The 17,007-nt window shown below is 38.3% G+C and overlaps 1 protein-coding gene across 4 annotated transcripts in view; it reads left to right on the top strand.

Moving 5' to 3' along the window:
- Positions 1-17,007, top strand: part of LOC128685818 (mpv17-like protein) — a 65,422-nt gene that overhangs the window by 14,983 nt on the left and 33,432 nt on the right. For all 4 annotated transcript variants that reach the window (XM_053772498.1, XM_053772497.2, XM_053772500.2 and 1 more), the window contains 2 exons: positions 2,749-3,040; positions 6,780-6,877. In XM_053772498.1, coding sequence (XP_053628473.1) covers positions 2,915-3,040; positions 6,780-6,877 — 224 coding nt within the window. In that variant the 5' untranslated portion in view covers positions 2,749-2,914. The remainder of the gene's footprint in view (positions 1-2,748; positions 3,041-6,779; positions 6,878-17,007) is intronic.

Genomic DNA, 17,007 nt, shown 5'->3' with positions numbered 1-17,007 from the left:
GTAGGTAACTTCCTCAATTTCTCTATCCCCTCCTCCGAAGCAGTTTCCTCAGGTGTGGCCTCTTGCTGTTGAAGATGATCTAGCAGCTCATCAGTGGTTAGTTCTTCATTGTCCTCCACCAACTCTTCCACATCCTCCCCACTAACCTCCAACCCCAAGGACTTCCCCAATGCCACAATGGATTCCTCAACTGGCATAGGATTCCCAGGGTTAGCCTCAAACCCTTCAAAAACCCTTTTGTCTACGCATTCTGGCCACAGTTTCTTCCAAGCAGAGTTCAAGGTCCTCTTAGTCACTTTCTCCCAAGCCTTACCTATAATGTTTACACAATTGAGGATGCTAAAGTGATCTCTCCAAAACTCTCTTAGAGTCAATTGAGTTTCTGAGGTCACTACAAAGCACCTTTCAAACATAGCTTTTGTGTACGGTTTCTTGAAGTTGGAAATGACCTGCTGGTCCATGGGCTGCAGAAGAGGAGTGGTATTAGGAGGCAAAAACTTGACCTTAATGAAGCTCATTTCCGCAGAAAGTCGCTCTGTCACGTCTGAAGGATGACCAGGAGCATTGTCTAATACCAGGAGGCTCTTAAGGTCTAATTTCTATTCATTTAGGTAATTTTTCACAGTGGGGGCAAATGCATGGTGTAACCAGTCATAGAAAAAGTCCCTAGTGACCCATGCCTTACTGTTTGCCCTCCACAGCACACACAAATTAGCCTTGAGGACATTGTTTTTCCTGAACACACTGGGAGTTTGAGTGATACACTAATAAAGGCTTCACTTTGCAATCACCACTAGCATTGGCACACATCAACAGAGTAAGCCTGTCTTTCATAGGCTTATGTCCTGGGAGTGCCTTTTCCTCCTGAGTAATGTAGGTCCTGCTTGGCATTTTCTTCCAAAACAGGCCTGTTTTGTCACAATTAAACACTTGTTCAGGTTTCAGTCCTTCACTGTCTATGTACTCCTTGAATTCCTGCACATATTTTTCAGCCGCTTTGTGGTCCGAACTGGCAGCCTCACCATGCCTTATCACACTATATATGCCACTACGATTCTCAAATCTCTCAAACCAACCTTTGCTGGTCTTAAATTCACTCGCATCATCACTAGTTGCAGGCATTTTTCTAATTAAATCGTCCTGCAACTTCCTAGACTTTTCACATATGATTGCTTGAGAGATGCTATCGGTTTTTCGTTTATCCACACCAATAACAGCCTCTCAACATCTTCTATCACTTGCGATCTCTGTTTCGAAAACAAAGTTGCACCTTTAGCAAGAACAGCTTCCTTGATTGCCGTTTTCTTGGCCACAATAGTAGCGATGGTTGATTGGGGTTTTGTGTACAACCTGGCCAGCTCGGAGACACGCACTCCACTTTCATACTTAGCAATGATCTCTTTCTTCGTATCCATAGTAATTCTCACTCTTTTTGCTGTAGGGTTGGCACTAGAAGCTTTCTTGGGGCCCATGGTGACTTATTTTGCAGGTGCAATCACTAAAAAGGCTGTGATAATATGAAATGTTCTGAATGTATGCTTGGAAGCGACCGCGGTGGCTGGCTTGTAAACACTGGCACCCACGGAACAAGTGAGGCGGGCTCAGGCCGCACGTGGACGTGTCTCGAACGAATTGCGTTGAGCGAGTTTTTAGCGCTAGCCGAGGCAAAATTTTTGCATTAAAATGTATCGCCAGGCGGATTTAACGTTATGCGATGCGTTTGTTAGGCGAGGGTCCACTGTATATGCCAAAAGCCCCTGTATACTATGCAGAGCATTTTGGGCAAACTTAAGACTAACTTAAGATTGAGATGGCAGTAAGAATAATGTGTAAATTTAGGAGTTTACAATGAATACAAGAGAATTAATCTTGGTCCTAACCTTGTTTCTGTAGATGCCTGAGTTTCTCAATACATTGTTAAATGCTCTGATCTTTAGAACACTCATGATAATGCTACTCCATTCTTTACCTTCCACTATACTCTCTTCTGGCATTCTCTGCCTTCTCTCGTCTCAGGTGTGATTTGATAATACTAGTGCAGACAGACTAAAACCTCATCATATGGTTCCTCTCCTAAGTGGGGGTTATTTGTGAATACTATACTGTGTTTGCATTTCATAGTTGTATTATAAATCTGAATTGCAATGTCTACACACACTTCTGTCAGGATAGCAAAGTGCGATGGTGAATGTGCGTTGTTCTTTTGACCATCCTACCCCTAGTGGGAAATGATAGATATAGTAATTTTTATATATAAATTAAGGGAATAAACTTTTTTGAATTTTTATTAAGCATTTAGCTGTAAATTATTTTATTTCCACAGGTGATAAATTAGACACATGTGAAACTCTTGGATATCTTTATTAAGGAAACGTTTTGCCACCCAGTGGCTTCATCAGTCCATACAAAGGACTGAAGCCTAACCCTTGGGCACGACCTACTTCCACATTGGGCAAATGTGACACCACCTACGACTGCTGCACCTCTCCTGCCTACGGTTTATAAGCTGCTTCTCTGCGCATATGCTGTATTCTATTCAAGATTGATGGACTGACCACATCGACTCAAGGTTGAGGGACTGATTACCTCATTCTCCTCCTGTTCTTCAAGATTCTCCTTTGTATAGACTGATGAAGCCACTGTGTGGCAAAACGTTTCCTCAGTAAAGATACCCAAGAGTTGTACATGTGTCTAATTTATCAACGTGTCAGTTCTCTGAACCATTCATCTACAATTCTATTTCCACAGGTAATGCTCAAGAGATCAACTTACTATAAAGCTTCAAGCTCAAGAGAGTGAACCACACTTCTGCACACAGTACGAATTTAGGGTTTGAAACAAGACAATCAGCTGTACAAATTTTTATTTTTTATATCTGACTACAGTATAAAACCAGTTCTTATAACACAGTGAAATGCAAGCTTTTAGAGCTGTACGCATGGCCGTGGCCAAACGACCCATTGTTGGCAATGTCATTGTGTATGGACTCTTGTACACCGGTGCAGAGTTCTTTCAGCAGACTATAAACAACAAAGTTATGGTGAGTCATTTCTTTAATTTAATGTTTTTAATTAATTAATAATAATAGTAATATAGTTTTTAAGTTGTTGGCTGTATCTTACCAAGGCAGGGTGACCCTGAGAAAGAAACACTTTCACCATCATTTACACTATCACTGTCTTGCCAGAGGCATGCAGCTGGGATTGATTGGATAAAGACAGAAATGTTAAAAGCAGGTGGGGATATAGTTTTGGAATGGTTGGTGCTTTTGTGTAATAAATGTATGGAAGAGGGGAAGGTACCTAGGGATTGGCAGAGAGCTTGCATAGTTCCTTTGTATAAAGGCAAAGTGGACTAAAGAGAGTAAAATTTATAGGGGAATAAGCCTGTTGAGCAATGTGGCAGATGTTGCAAATGTATAGAATAGGTGGTAAGTTACTGAAAGCGGTTAAGAATTTTTATGAGGATAGTGAGGCTTAGGTTAGAGTATAGAGGAGAGAGAGGGAGATTATTTTCCAGTAAAAGTAGGCCTTAGACAGGGATGTATAATGTCACCATGGTGGTTTAATATACATGTACATATTTATAAATAGGGTTGTAAAGAAATGAATGCTTGGGTGTTGGCAAGAGGTGTGGGATTAAGAGATAAAGAATCTAACAAAAAGTGGGAGTTGTCACAGTTGCTTCTTGCTGATAACACCGTGCTTTTGGGAGAGTCTGAAGAGAAGTTGTAGAGGTTGGTGAAAGAGTTTGGAAGGGTATGTAAAAAAGGAAAATTAAAAGTGAATATAGGAAAGAACAAGGTGATGAGGATAACAAAAAATTTAGGTAATGAAAGATTGGATATCATATTGGAGGGAGGGAGTATGGAGGAGGTGAATGTATTCAGATATGTATCTGGGAGTGGACTTATCAGCAGATGAGTCTGTGAAAGACGAGGTGAATCATAGAAATGTTGAGCAAAAAAGTTGAGTGGAGCACTGAAGAGTCTGTGGAGACAAAGAATGTTATCCTTGGAAGCAAAGAAGGGAATATATGAGAGTACATATAGTGGTACCAACACAACTATATGGGTGTGAAGCATGGGTGGTCAATGTTTCAGCAAGGAGAAGGCTAGAGGCAGTGGTGATGTCATGTCTGAGGGCAATGTGCAGCATGAATATAATGCAGAGAATCTGTAGCTTGGAGATTAGAAGGTGTAGGGTTTCTGAAAGTTGAAGGCAGGGTAGGGGTCATCCTAAGAAAGGTTGGAGGGAGGGGGTTGGACTTCCAGCAAGCATATGTGAGTGTGTTAGATAGCGATTGGAGACAAATGGTTTTACGACTTCACGTGCTGTTGGAATGTGAGTGAAGTAACCTTTATGAAGGGATTCAGGGGGAAACTGGTTATCTGGACTTGAATCCTGGAGTTGGGAAGTATGGTGCCTGCACTCTGTGTCAATTTTTTACCTGTAGTGTAGGCATGCCTCTGGCAAGACAGTGATGGAGTGAATGATGAAAGTGTTTCTTTTTGTGGTCACCCTGGCCTTGGTGGGAAACAGCTGGGGGTTTAATAAAAAAAAATGACTATTTTTATTACAGGCAACATTAATTTAAAACAACAAAAAAATGAAAAACATTCATTATTTGGCAACAATAAATTGTAAAATGTAAATATCACTGGCACATTTTATTCCACTGTAGCCTGTGAGTGATAATTTTTTTTGCTAACTTCAACACACCATAAAATTGTAAGTTTTTATCAAATTCCACTCATTGTAGTTGTATTTGATTCATAAAGTGCACTCCTTCAGTCTAGAAGAAAAAAGACTGGGTATGCCAAAGTTAAGGGGTTAAATACTGTATTGCTGATGTCCTCCTCTCAACACTGCCACGTCTAACTCTCTACCTTCTCTCTAACCTCTGCCATTTAGCACTGTCTGACCCTTATGTGTTAAGCATTTTCCATTAATATAATAATTATTTGAATACCATACTGTACTTATTTAATAAATCAAAGCTGCTTATTTATTGCAGTCTGCATTATTTTGTATATTATTTTCTTGTTAAAATGTTAAGATTAAGATTAATATTAAGATGTTTATTTTGACATGATACATGGTTGTACAGAGGAATATAATAGTTGGATGTACATGCCAAAAGCCCCTTTGTATGCAGAGCATTTTGGGCAAACTTAAAGATTAACTTAAAGATTAGGAAGGCAATAATAGTTCATATGGTTATTAGATGAGTTACAGTGAGTACAAGAGAATTGAATATTCTATTAGGTAATGCTACATGGCTTTGATAAGTCTAGTAGAGAATTATTATGCTATTGAATTTATAAAGATTACAGTATTACTGTGGAACAATTTAAAACAATTTACAATATGATGTATTACAGTTTAGTACTATTTAAAACAAAGAAATTTAGACATCCTAATTTTGAAGTAGTAAGTGGTTGAGCATTCATCAGCACAATATGAATAGGTTTTGAGTAACTAGTAGTGATTAGGTATGGTTTGTCTGGTTAATTTTGGGTGATGAGGTGATTTCTTAGTATGGCCTTAAATTGATTTGTAATAAAGTTGGTAGAATTACCGACAATATGTAAAGTAAAAGGACACAAGTGCAACTAATGTCACATTAGTTGCACTTGTGTCCTTTTACCTTAAATGATTTGCAGACGGGGGTCTTTTAGTGTGTTCTAGCAATGAATTCCAGATCTTTGGGTCTTTTACGTGCATAGCGTTTTTGCATAGGGAGAGATGGACACGAGAGATATTGAAGAGTGATTTGTGTCTCATATTATGGTTGTGTTCTGTTATAGTTATCAAGGAGGAGTTTGAAAGGAGGGTTTATATTTGAGTATAGTGTTCTGTGTATGTAGTAGGCACAATAATAAGTGTGGATGTTTTGTATATTAAGCAAGTTAAGACTCTTGAGAAGAGGTGGAGTGTGTTGTCTAATGCAGGAGTTGGTAATCAATTGCACCGTAGCTTTTTGTTGGGTTATTAATGGCTTAAGGTGATTTGCTGTGGTTGAGCTTCATGCACAAATACCATAAGTGAGGTGAGGGTAAATGAGAGAGTGGTACAAAGCTAGAAGAGCTGAGTGGGGTACATAGCACTGTATCTTTGAAAGGATACCTACTGTTTTGGGGACTTTCTTGGAAATTTGCTATATGTGTCTGAAATTTGAGACTGCAGTCAAGGTGGCGACCTAGAAATTTGTCGTCTATCTAGAAATAGGTGAACCATTTATCAATATGTTTAGCTGTACATTTGAAACTCTGTTTCCAAAAAAAACATAAAGTAGGTTTTGTCTATATTGAGAGTAAGTTTGTTGGTAATCATCCAAGTAGATATTTTTAGCAGTTCAGCATTTACAGTGTCTGTTAGTGTGGTCGGGTTTGGGTGAGAGAAGACATAAGTGGTGTCATCTGCAAATAAAATGGGTTTAAAGAGATTACATGCATTTGGTAGGTCATTGTTGTAAATGAGAAAGAGAAGTGGGCTATGCATGGGAAAATAATCTATGTATAACCATCCCAGCCAAGATGGTAAAGTTCTTGAAGGTATTCAAGAATATGTAGATACATGTATGTACATATTTTCTAATAATTTTCTGCCATTTGTGTGCATGAGGTGAAGTTTGAAATATTTTTATTCTTATCAATAAATATTGTGATTAGCAAATACTGTAGAGGAAGGTAAGACGGAAAATATTGATACGTATTAAATAGCTACGTATTTTATTTCATTTGACGTATTGTGATAATCGGTGCAATCATCTTCTAGATTCCAGCAGGCTCTACCCCGAAGCCATACGACACAGGAACGCTAGCTCGTTATGGCATCATGGGAACCTGTGTATTTCCTCACACACTCTACCATGCGTATGAAATTTATACATTTTAAGTTTTTGCTTTTAGAAACTTTGCATTTTTTTTTTATGCTTCTCAGGGCTCTTCTAATTGTTTTCATTTTAACATCTCTTAGCTTTTCAAGACTGTTTCTTTTCCAGTGTGGCTTCATCTTACACACATCATTCTGGCTTCTTGTGCCTTCAGTTTTAGGTTTTAAGTCATGAAATATAGGAAGTTTTATTATTCTATTAATTTATGGTACATCACTAGTTTTTCTACACTTTCTAGGTAGATATGTAATGTTACCCGTGTTTTGTTATAAAAATCAATTATCACTCATGGCGTGCAGCTATAAAGCGTGTGTGACTAACTCAGGCAGTAATACAGTAACAGGTTACTAATCACTTTCATCAGAATGGTAAGACATTGTATTAGTACAGTTCTGACATGCAGTATATTGTTCACTGTTCCTTGACTTAATAATGTTCAGTATACAGCAATGTTCTAAATTCTTTGTTAAATGGGTTTGATATTTGGATTAAATATATTTTGTTTAGATTTTTAAGATTATGGGGATGAAATGAAGCTACAAGAGTAATATTTAGTTTAGTTTTTTTTTATTATTCAGTGGAATAAATAAGGTTAAGAATATGGGAGAATTAAAACTTTTTAAACTGAGTTTATGACTCTCTCAACTTTTGAAAAAAAAAAATTAACTGCATTTTAAAATTGTAACTTGAAACAGACTTTCTTTTGCATTGTTAGGAAGATCCCAACCATTTTGTCTCCTGAGAATTTTTTCATGCACTTTGTCTTACTTTACTCACATATTAAATTAAGCCTCAAGATTCCTTACTGTTATGCTTTTAAGCGATTGCTTATATTTCCTCGGCACTACAGAAGAACGGTTATTGATGCTCACTTGTTTTATTGCTTGTTTGCTTAATTTGTTTCTTGAAGTTTATTACACACACATATGAGTCCCAGGTGCCAAGTGCAATAGGAATTTGGGGTCTTGCATGTTAGTGATTTTTGGGGATGAAATCTGCTCCTGTTTGCTGCTGTGGTCATATGCCCTCACCTTAATTTTGGCTTTACAGTGGACCCTCAGTTAACGACATTAATCCATTCCAGAGAGCTTGTCTTTAACCCCTTCAGGGTCCAAGGCCAAAATCTGAAGTGGTGCCCCAGTGTCCAAGAATTAAAAAAAAAAAAATTATTTTTTCTTATGAAATGGTAGAGAATCTTTTTGTGAAGGTAATAAAGCAAAAAGTACGAAATTTGATGGAAAATTGACGAAATTATGCTCTCGCGAATTTTGATGTGTCAGCAATATTTACGAATCTGCGATTTTGCCGACTTTGACTCCCATTTTAGGCCAATTACATTATTCCAGTCGACCAAATTCTTAGCTATTTCACTAGTATTACTTCTATTCTATCGATTGAGCACAAGAAATCGCCAAGTCAACTGTTTCAACTACAAAATAAAGTGATCGGAAATTGGTAATTTGGCCAATTTAACACAAAGTTCAAAATATTCCAATTTCAAAATAGGGTCCAGAATAAACAATGTAGGTATTCCTGGCACTAAACAAACATTTCCTCTGTTCATTAGTTACATTTTGAGGCTTTACAAATAAATTCCATTTTGATTTTTTATTCACATAATGAATTTTTATTCACACCAAAAAATAGAAGATTTACTGTTATGCAATATTGTAATAATTGTATAAATATCATCACCACATTTGTGAATGTATATTAGACCCACCAGCTGGCATGTATTAGACGTGTGAGGTCGTTTGTTTACTCTTGAACATTGGCAAAAATTTAACATTTCCGCTACATTGAGCTCAGTTTCAAGCCATTTCCAGTGCTAAAACCAATCAAAATCATCTCTATTTCTGTAATATGTCTTCCATTCTATCAAATGAGACCAAGAAATTGCAAATACAACTATAAAAACATACGAAAAAACACTGCAAAGTCGCTGTTTTAATCGAAAATCATGGTCTCGTTTTTTTTCCTCTCATTATACACAGTGTGCTGCAGGATTTGTTTTATATGGTGCACACATACCACATAGATGTATTCTTTCATATCTAGGCCCAAATGTACCACTCACAGTTTATCAGAGTGAGCTGAGCTCATGGCGTAGATCTACGGTTTGGACCCTGAACGTAAAGCCGTAGATCTACGGGACGGACCCTGAAAGGGTTAACCGATTCTGTCGTTATCTGAATTAATTTTCCCCATAAGAAATAACGTAAATCCAATTAATCTGTTCCAGACACCCAAAAGTATTAAACAAAATAATTTTTTTACATGAAATATACATTTCCGTACACAGAAAACAATGAGACATGCAGAATAAATATACTAATAATTAATAAAATGACACCTTTATTGAAGATGTATTTGATGAATAATGAGATGGGAGGAGGGCAGAGGATGGAGGAGTTTACAATTGTTTGGAAGAGGAATCCTCTTCCATAAGGACTTTAGGTACCAAGTCCTTTTCCGGGGTTACCTCCCTTCTTTGTTAATTAGTGCCACTAGGACCAGTTTGAGAGTCACTGGACCCCTGTTGCACCAAAAATCTGTATAGAGAGCTCTGTTTCTGGCATCTCTTTAAAATTTCCCTAAAATGGGACACAACATTGTCATTGTAGATGTTGCTAGCATGGCCTGCAGCAGCTGTGTCAGGGTGATGTTCATCCATAAATGTTTGCACATAAGAAAGCAGGAACACTGCAGCAGGCCTGTTGGCCCATACTAGGCAGGTCCTTCACAAACATCCCACTAACAGAATCATATTTGCCCAACCCAATATTCAATGCTTTCCAAGCAATAAGCTTTGATAATTCTATTCACTCATGTGCAAGTCCCATTCAAATCAAATCATGTGTGTGGGGAAGTACCCTGGCTGGTGTGTGGGGAGGTACCCTGGCTGGTGTGTGGGGAGGTACCCTGGCTGGTGTGTGGGGAAGTACCCTGGCTGGTGTGTGGGGAAGTACCCTGGCTGGTATGTGGGGAAGTACCCTGGCTGGTATGTGGGGAAGTACCCTGGCAGGTATGTGGGGGGGAAGTACCCTTGCTGGTATGTGGGGAAGTACCCTGGCTGGTATGTGGGGAAGTACCCTGGCTGGTATGTGGGGAAGTACCCTGGCTGGTATGTGGGGGAAGTACCCTGGCTGGTATGTGGGGAAGTACCCTGGCTGGTATGTGGGGAAGTACCCTGGTTGGTGTACCACCATCACTACCACCTACCACCACCACTTTCGTATCTTTCTACAAACTTTTTCTTGAATTCTAGTGTTCCTTACCCTCTTTACCAAAGGGCTGGCACTAGAAGATTTCTTTGGGCCCATGGTGGCTTATTTAGCAGTTACAAGCACTAAAAAATGGAATACTAATACAAAAATGTATCGCATGTATGTGTGGAATCGTCCTCACTGGCTTGTAAACAATGGCACACTGGCTGTACATGGAGTGGCCGGGCCACTCAGGCCGCGTGGACACGTTCAGGACGAATGACTTTAGCCGAGTTCTTTGTCATTAACTGAACCAGTATTGATGCAAAAAAGTGTCGTTATCCGATTTTTACGTTACCCGATGATGTCATTAACTGAGGGTCCACTGTAAATCTTTGTGTCCCTCAAAGTTGTCTCTTCAGTTTGTTCTTATTTATTTTTTTTTTTTTTTAAGCATAAGATCAAGCAAGTGATATGCAGATGTCATATCATTCCTCTTTTTTCAATAATGAGCTTTCTTGATAATTTCCAGTTATAATTAACCTCAGGTTTACCAATTCTCTTGCCTTAGGAAATGTTCAAATCATCCACAGAACTTGTAAGTTTATAACATTCCTGCTACCATTAGTTAATTAGGCTTTTTTTTATTTACGTTATTTCTTTCATGTCCTCTTTTATATATGGTGCAGTTTAATTTTATTTTGTTAGATTAATTCCCAACCTGTTTGTTCTCATTCAAGTTTTTCCTCCAACGGTACTTCAGTACTCTTTCTTTACTGACTTTGTAATTCTTTTATTTGTTTTTTATCTAATTCTAGCTTCTATCTAGCTCCTTCAGTTGGATCTCTCATCTGTTTATTTTGATAATGAGCTGCATTACTTGGTAAATGTATTTTCTGAAGTACAAGTGGGTTAGTTTCCTGATCTACTTCCTTGATCAGTGTTATATACGAGACTTATTCATATAAGACTTTTCACCATGCAAGCTGTGCCTTTTTTCTTTTGGACCTTGACATGAGTCGTCAATGCAGGTTCCAAAGATGCCGTTACTTGGAAATATGTTTTACATATTTTACAGAATAATTTTTACTTCAGAGGGTCTATTATGTTGATAGAAACAGTCATCTCTCACTTAATGAACATTCGTTAAACGTAATTCCCCCCCCCCCAGAAAAAAACTAACTAGGAATACTGCATGCTTAATGACCACCTGTTGCTCATAAAACTGAAAAATTTCTGGTGGTAGACACCTCTCTTGATTAGTGACTGCTTGCTTACACAATGACCAGATGCCAGAGAAATATTAATCACAGTTTCACTGTATTTTTTTAACAATATCTCTTTAAATATTGCTCTGAACTGGTTAGTACTGTATTGACATTCATTAGAAAAGTTGAACCTAAACAAGAGGGATTAGATATTATCATAGGTTAATTTGATTATTTAACAATGCTGTATCTCTTTAAATATTCATAAAAATAACTTAACCAAATGAAAACTTAATTTGTGTGTGGGGAAATCCAATGAACATATTTTGAACAAAATCTTATAGTTGGTTTTCAATTTGAGTCTTACACCAGTTCAAAAAAAAGAAATCTAGAGTTGGCCAGAGGAAATGTGACTGAATATTGTATCTTATTTTTTTCTTGTTTTCAAGGACCAGTTTTTTTTTTTTTTTGTGATCATGTGGTATGTGTATGGTAAGCCCATATTGTTTTGGTAAACATTCATAGAAATTAAAAAATGGAATTAGATACAGGATACAGTGGAACCTCAGTTTTTGAAATGAATTCATTCCAGATGTCGATTTTACAACCAGAATCGATGACGCCCAAAGCAATTTTTCCCATAAAGAATAATGTAAATAGAATTAATCCATTCCAGATCCCAAATGACAATCTTTCTTTCAAATGACAATATAATAATATATTAAGTTTTCCTATTAAATATAACCTAATGTTAATTAAAAAATGTATCTGTAAACATTATATATTTGACTGTAATTTAGCTCAGTTTATTTTTCTTATTGTCATGTACCATACTACACTTTTTCTACTTTCATGTATGAATATTTGTTATATTCACTATAATTATTCTTTTTTTTTTCTTTCAATTAACTGGCCGTAATCCCACTGAGGCAGGGTGACCCAAAAAGAAAAATGAAAGTTTCTTTTTTTAAATATAGTAATATATGCAGGAAAAGGGGTTACCAGCCCCTTGCTTCTGGCATTTTAGTTGCCTCTGACGACATGCATGGCTTATGGAGGAAGAATTCTGTTCCACTTCCCCATGGAGATAAGCAGAAATAAACAAGAACAAGAACTAGTAAGAAAATAGAAGAAAACCTAGAGGGGTGCATATATATCCTTGTACCTGCATATATACGCTTGTACATGCATGCATACATACTGGAGTGCATGCTTCCAGTATCAAAGGAATATGATTGAACAAGACAAGCTCCTAGACTCTGTCATTTTAACCAGCTATACCTTGCCACCAGATACAAACAATGAGAATTGCACCAACATAGCACTCCAGCTAATAAAAGATGAGATACAAATTAACATTGAAGCCAGTGATATCAAGGAGGCCCAACTGCTAGGCAGGCCAGGTCAGAAGCAAAGTGTTATGTTAAAATTCAGTTCCATTGATGTAAAAAAGGACCCAATAAGTTCCTCCATCAAGAAAAGGAGTAATGTACAGTGGAACCTCTACTTGTGAGTTTAATCTGTTCCATGACCTTGCTTGCAAATGGATTTGCTTGTTTGCAGTCAGTTTTCCTCATTTAAATTAATTGAAATGGAATTAATCCGTTCCAGTGGAATTCTGTACTTCAATAATTTCGCTAATATCAACTCTATAGCTTATTTATCTATCTCACTTCATCTGATATGACATAACAATATAAATAACATAGAAACCTGATATATACTCTAGAATGAATAAAATATGTCATTATATATGTGGGGTTGGCGGCGGCGGCGGCTGACGAGTGTTTGGAGATAGGACAAAATTCTCCTTGAATATTTTGCTATCATCAACTCTACGGCTTATTTATCTATCACAGTTCATCTAATATGAAATAATAAACAATATAAATAACATAGAAACCTGATATGTACTCTAGAATGCATAAAATATGTTATGTAACAGGTGGAGGCGGCCACAACCGCTTCCTCTTTGTTGTGGTAAACACCGCCATCTAGTGACAGCCTTTTGAAACCATCTATTATAATTATTATTATGTAGTACATTATATATATGTATTATTATTACACATATTATTATTATACATATTACTATTATTATACATATTTTTATTTATTATTTATTTTTTATTATCACACCGGCCGATTCCCACCAAGGCAGGGTGGCCCGAAAAAGAAAAACTTTCACCATCATTCACTCCATCACTGTCTTGCCAGAAGGGTGCTTTACACTACAGTTTTTAAACTGCAACATTAACACCCATCCTTCAGAGTGCAGGCACTGTACTTCCCATCTCCAGGACTCAAGTCCGGCCTGCCGGTTTCCCTGAATCCCTTCATAAATGTTACTTTGCTCACACTCCAACAGCACGTCAAGTATTAAAAACCATTTGTCTCCATTCACTCCTATCAAACACGCTCACGCATGCCTGCTGGAAGTCCAAGCCCCTCGCACACAAAACCTCCTTTACCCCCTCCCTCCAACCCTTCCTAGGCCGACCCCTACCCCGCCTTCCTTCCACTACAGACTGATACACTCTTGAAGTCATTCTGTTTCGCTCCATTCTCTCTACATGTCCGAACCACCTCAACAACCCTTCCTCAGCCCTCTGGACAACAGTTTTGGTAATCCCGCACCTCCTCCTAACTTCCAAACTACGAATTCTCTGCATTATATTCACACCACACATTGCCCTCAGACATGACATCTCCACTGCCTCCAGCCTTCTCCTCGCTGCAACATTCATCACCCACGCTTCACACCCATATAAGAGCGTTGGTAAAACTATACTCTCATACATTCCCCTCTTTGCCTCCAAGGACAAAGTTCTTTGTCTCCACAGACTCCTAAGTGCACCACTCACTCTTTTTCCCTCATCAATTCTATGATTCACCTCATCTTTCATAGACCCATCCGCTGACACGTCCACTCCCAAATATCTGAATACGTTCACCTCCTCCATACTCTCTCCCTCCAATCTGATATTCAATCTTTCATCACCTAATCTTTTTGTTATCCTCATAACCTTACTCTTTCCTGTATTCACCTTTAATTTTCTTCTTTTGCACACCCTACCAAATTCATCCACCAATCTCTGCAACTTCTCTTCAGAATCTCCCAAGAGCACAGTGTCATCAGCAAAGAGCAGCTGTGACAACTCCCACTTTGTGTGTGATTCTTTATCTTTTAACTCCACGCCTCTTGCCAAGACCCTCGCATTTACTTCTCTTACAACCCCATCTATAAATATATTAAACAACCACGGTGACATCACACATCCTTGTCTAAGGCCTACTTTTACTGGGAAAAAATTTCCCTCTTTCCTACATACTCTAACTTGAGCCTCACTATCCTCGTAAAAACTCTTCACTGCTTTCAGTAACCTACCTCCTACACCATACACTTGCAACATCTGCCACATTGCCCCCCTATCCACCCTGTCATACGCCTTTTCCAAATCCATAAATGCCACAAAGACCTCTTTAGCCTTATCTAAATACTGTTCACTTATATGTTTCACTGTAAACACCTGGTCCACACACCCCCTACCTTTCCTAAAGCCTCCTTGTTCATCTGCTATCCTATTCTCCGTCTTACTCTTAATTCTTTCAATTATAACTCTACCATACACTTTACCAGGTACACTCAACAGACTTATCCCCCTATAATTTTTGCACTCTCTTTTATCCCCTTTGCCTTTATACAAAGGAACTATGCATGCTCTCTGCCAATCCCTAGGTACCTTACCCTCTTCCATACATTTATTAAATAATTGCACCAACCACTCCAAAACTATATCCCCACCTGCTTTTAACATTTCTATCTTTATCCCATCAATCCCGGCTGCCTTACCCCCTTTCATTTTACCTACTGCCTCACGAACTTCCCCCACACTCACAACTGGCTCTTCCTCACTCCTACAAGATGTTATTCCTCCTTGCCCTATACACGAAATCACAGCTTCCCTATCTTCATCAACATTTAACAATTCCTCAAAATATTCCTTCCATCTTCCCAATACCTCTAACTCTCCATTTAATAACTCTCCTCTCCTATTTTTAACTGACAAATCCATTTGTTCTCTAGGCTTTCTTAACTTGTTAATCTCACTCCAAAACTTTTTCTTATTTTCAACAAAATTTGTTGATAACATCTCACCCACTCTCTCATTTGCTCTCTTTTTACATTGCTTCACCACTCTCTTAACTTCTCTCTTTTTCTCCATATACTCTTCCCTCCTTGCATCACATATTATTTTTTTTTTTTTCCCAACAAGTCGGCCGTCTCCCACCGAGGCAGGGTGACCCAAAAAAAGAAAGAAAATCCCCAAAAAGAAAATACTTTCATCATCATTCAACACTTTCACCACACTCGCACATTATCACTCTTTTTGCAGAGGTGCTCAGAATACAACAGTTTAGAAGCATACACATATAAAGATACACAACATATCCCTCCAAACTGCCAATATCCCAAACCCCTCCTTTAAAGTGCAGGCATTGTACTTCCCATTTCCAGGACTCAAGTCCGACTATATGAAAATAACCGGTTTCCCTGAATCCCTTCACTAAATATTACCCTGCTCACACTCCAACAGATCGTCAGGTCCCAAGTACCATTCGTCTCCATTCACTCCTATCTAACACAGTCACGCATGCTTGCTGGAAGTCCAAGCCCCTTGCCCACAAAACCTCCTTTACCCCCTCTCTCCAACCCTTTCGAGGGCGACCCCTACCCCGCCTTCCTTCCCCTATAGATTTATATGCTTTCCATGTCATTCTACTTTGATCCATTCTCTCTAAATGACCAAACCACCTCAACAACCCCTCTTCTGCCCTCTGACTAATACTTTTATTAACTCCACACCTTTTCCTAATTTCCACACTCCGAATTTTCTGCATAATATTTACACCACACATTGCCCTTAAACAGGACATCTCCACTGCCTCCAACCGTCTCCTCGCTGCTGCATTTACCACCCAAGCTTCACACCCATATAAGAGTGTTGGTAATACTATACTTTCATACATTCCCTTCTTTGCCTCCATAGCTAACTTTTTTTTGACTCCACATATACCTCAACGCACCACTCACCTTTTTTCCCTCATCAATTCTATGATTAACCTCATCCTTCATAAATCCATCCACCGACACGTCAACTCCCAAGTATCTGAAAACATTCACTTCTTCCATACTCCTCCTCCCCAATTTGATATCCAATTTTTCTTTATCTAAATCATTTGACGCCCTCATCACCTTACTCTTTTCTATGTTCACTTTCAACTTTCTACCTTTACACACATTCCCAAACTCATCCACTAACCTTTGTAATTTTTCTTTAGAATCTCCCATAAGCACAGTATCATCAGCAAAAAGTAACTGTGTCAATTCCCATTTTGAATTTGATTCCCCAAAATTTAATCCCACCCCTCTCCCGAACACTCTAGCATTTACTTCCTTTACAACCCCATCTATAAATATATTAAACCATGGTGACATTACACATCCCTGTCTAAGACCTACTTTTACTGGGAAGTAGTCTCCCTCTCTTCTACACACCCTAACCTGAGCCTCACTATCCTCATAAAAACTCTTTACAGCATTTAATAACTTACCACCTATTCCATATACAGTACTTGCAACATCTGCCACATTGCTCCTCTATCCACTCTATCATATGCCTTTTCTAAATCCA

Source organism: Cherax quadricarinatus, chromosome 23 (genome assembly GCF_038502225.1).
Source record: "Cherax quadricarinatus isolate ZL_2023a chromosome 23, ASM3850222v1, whole genome shotgun sequence".
Lineage (NCBI taxonomy): Eukaryota > Metazoa > Arthropoda > Malacostraca > Decapoda > Parastacidae > Cherax > Cherax quadricarinatus.
Note: the sequence above shows the minus strand (reverse complement) of the source record. Positions and strands in the feature narration are given on the sequence as shown.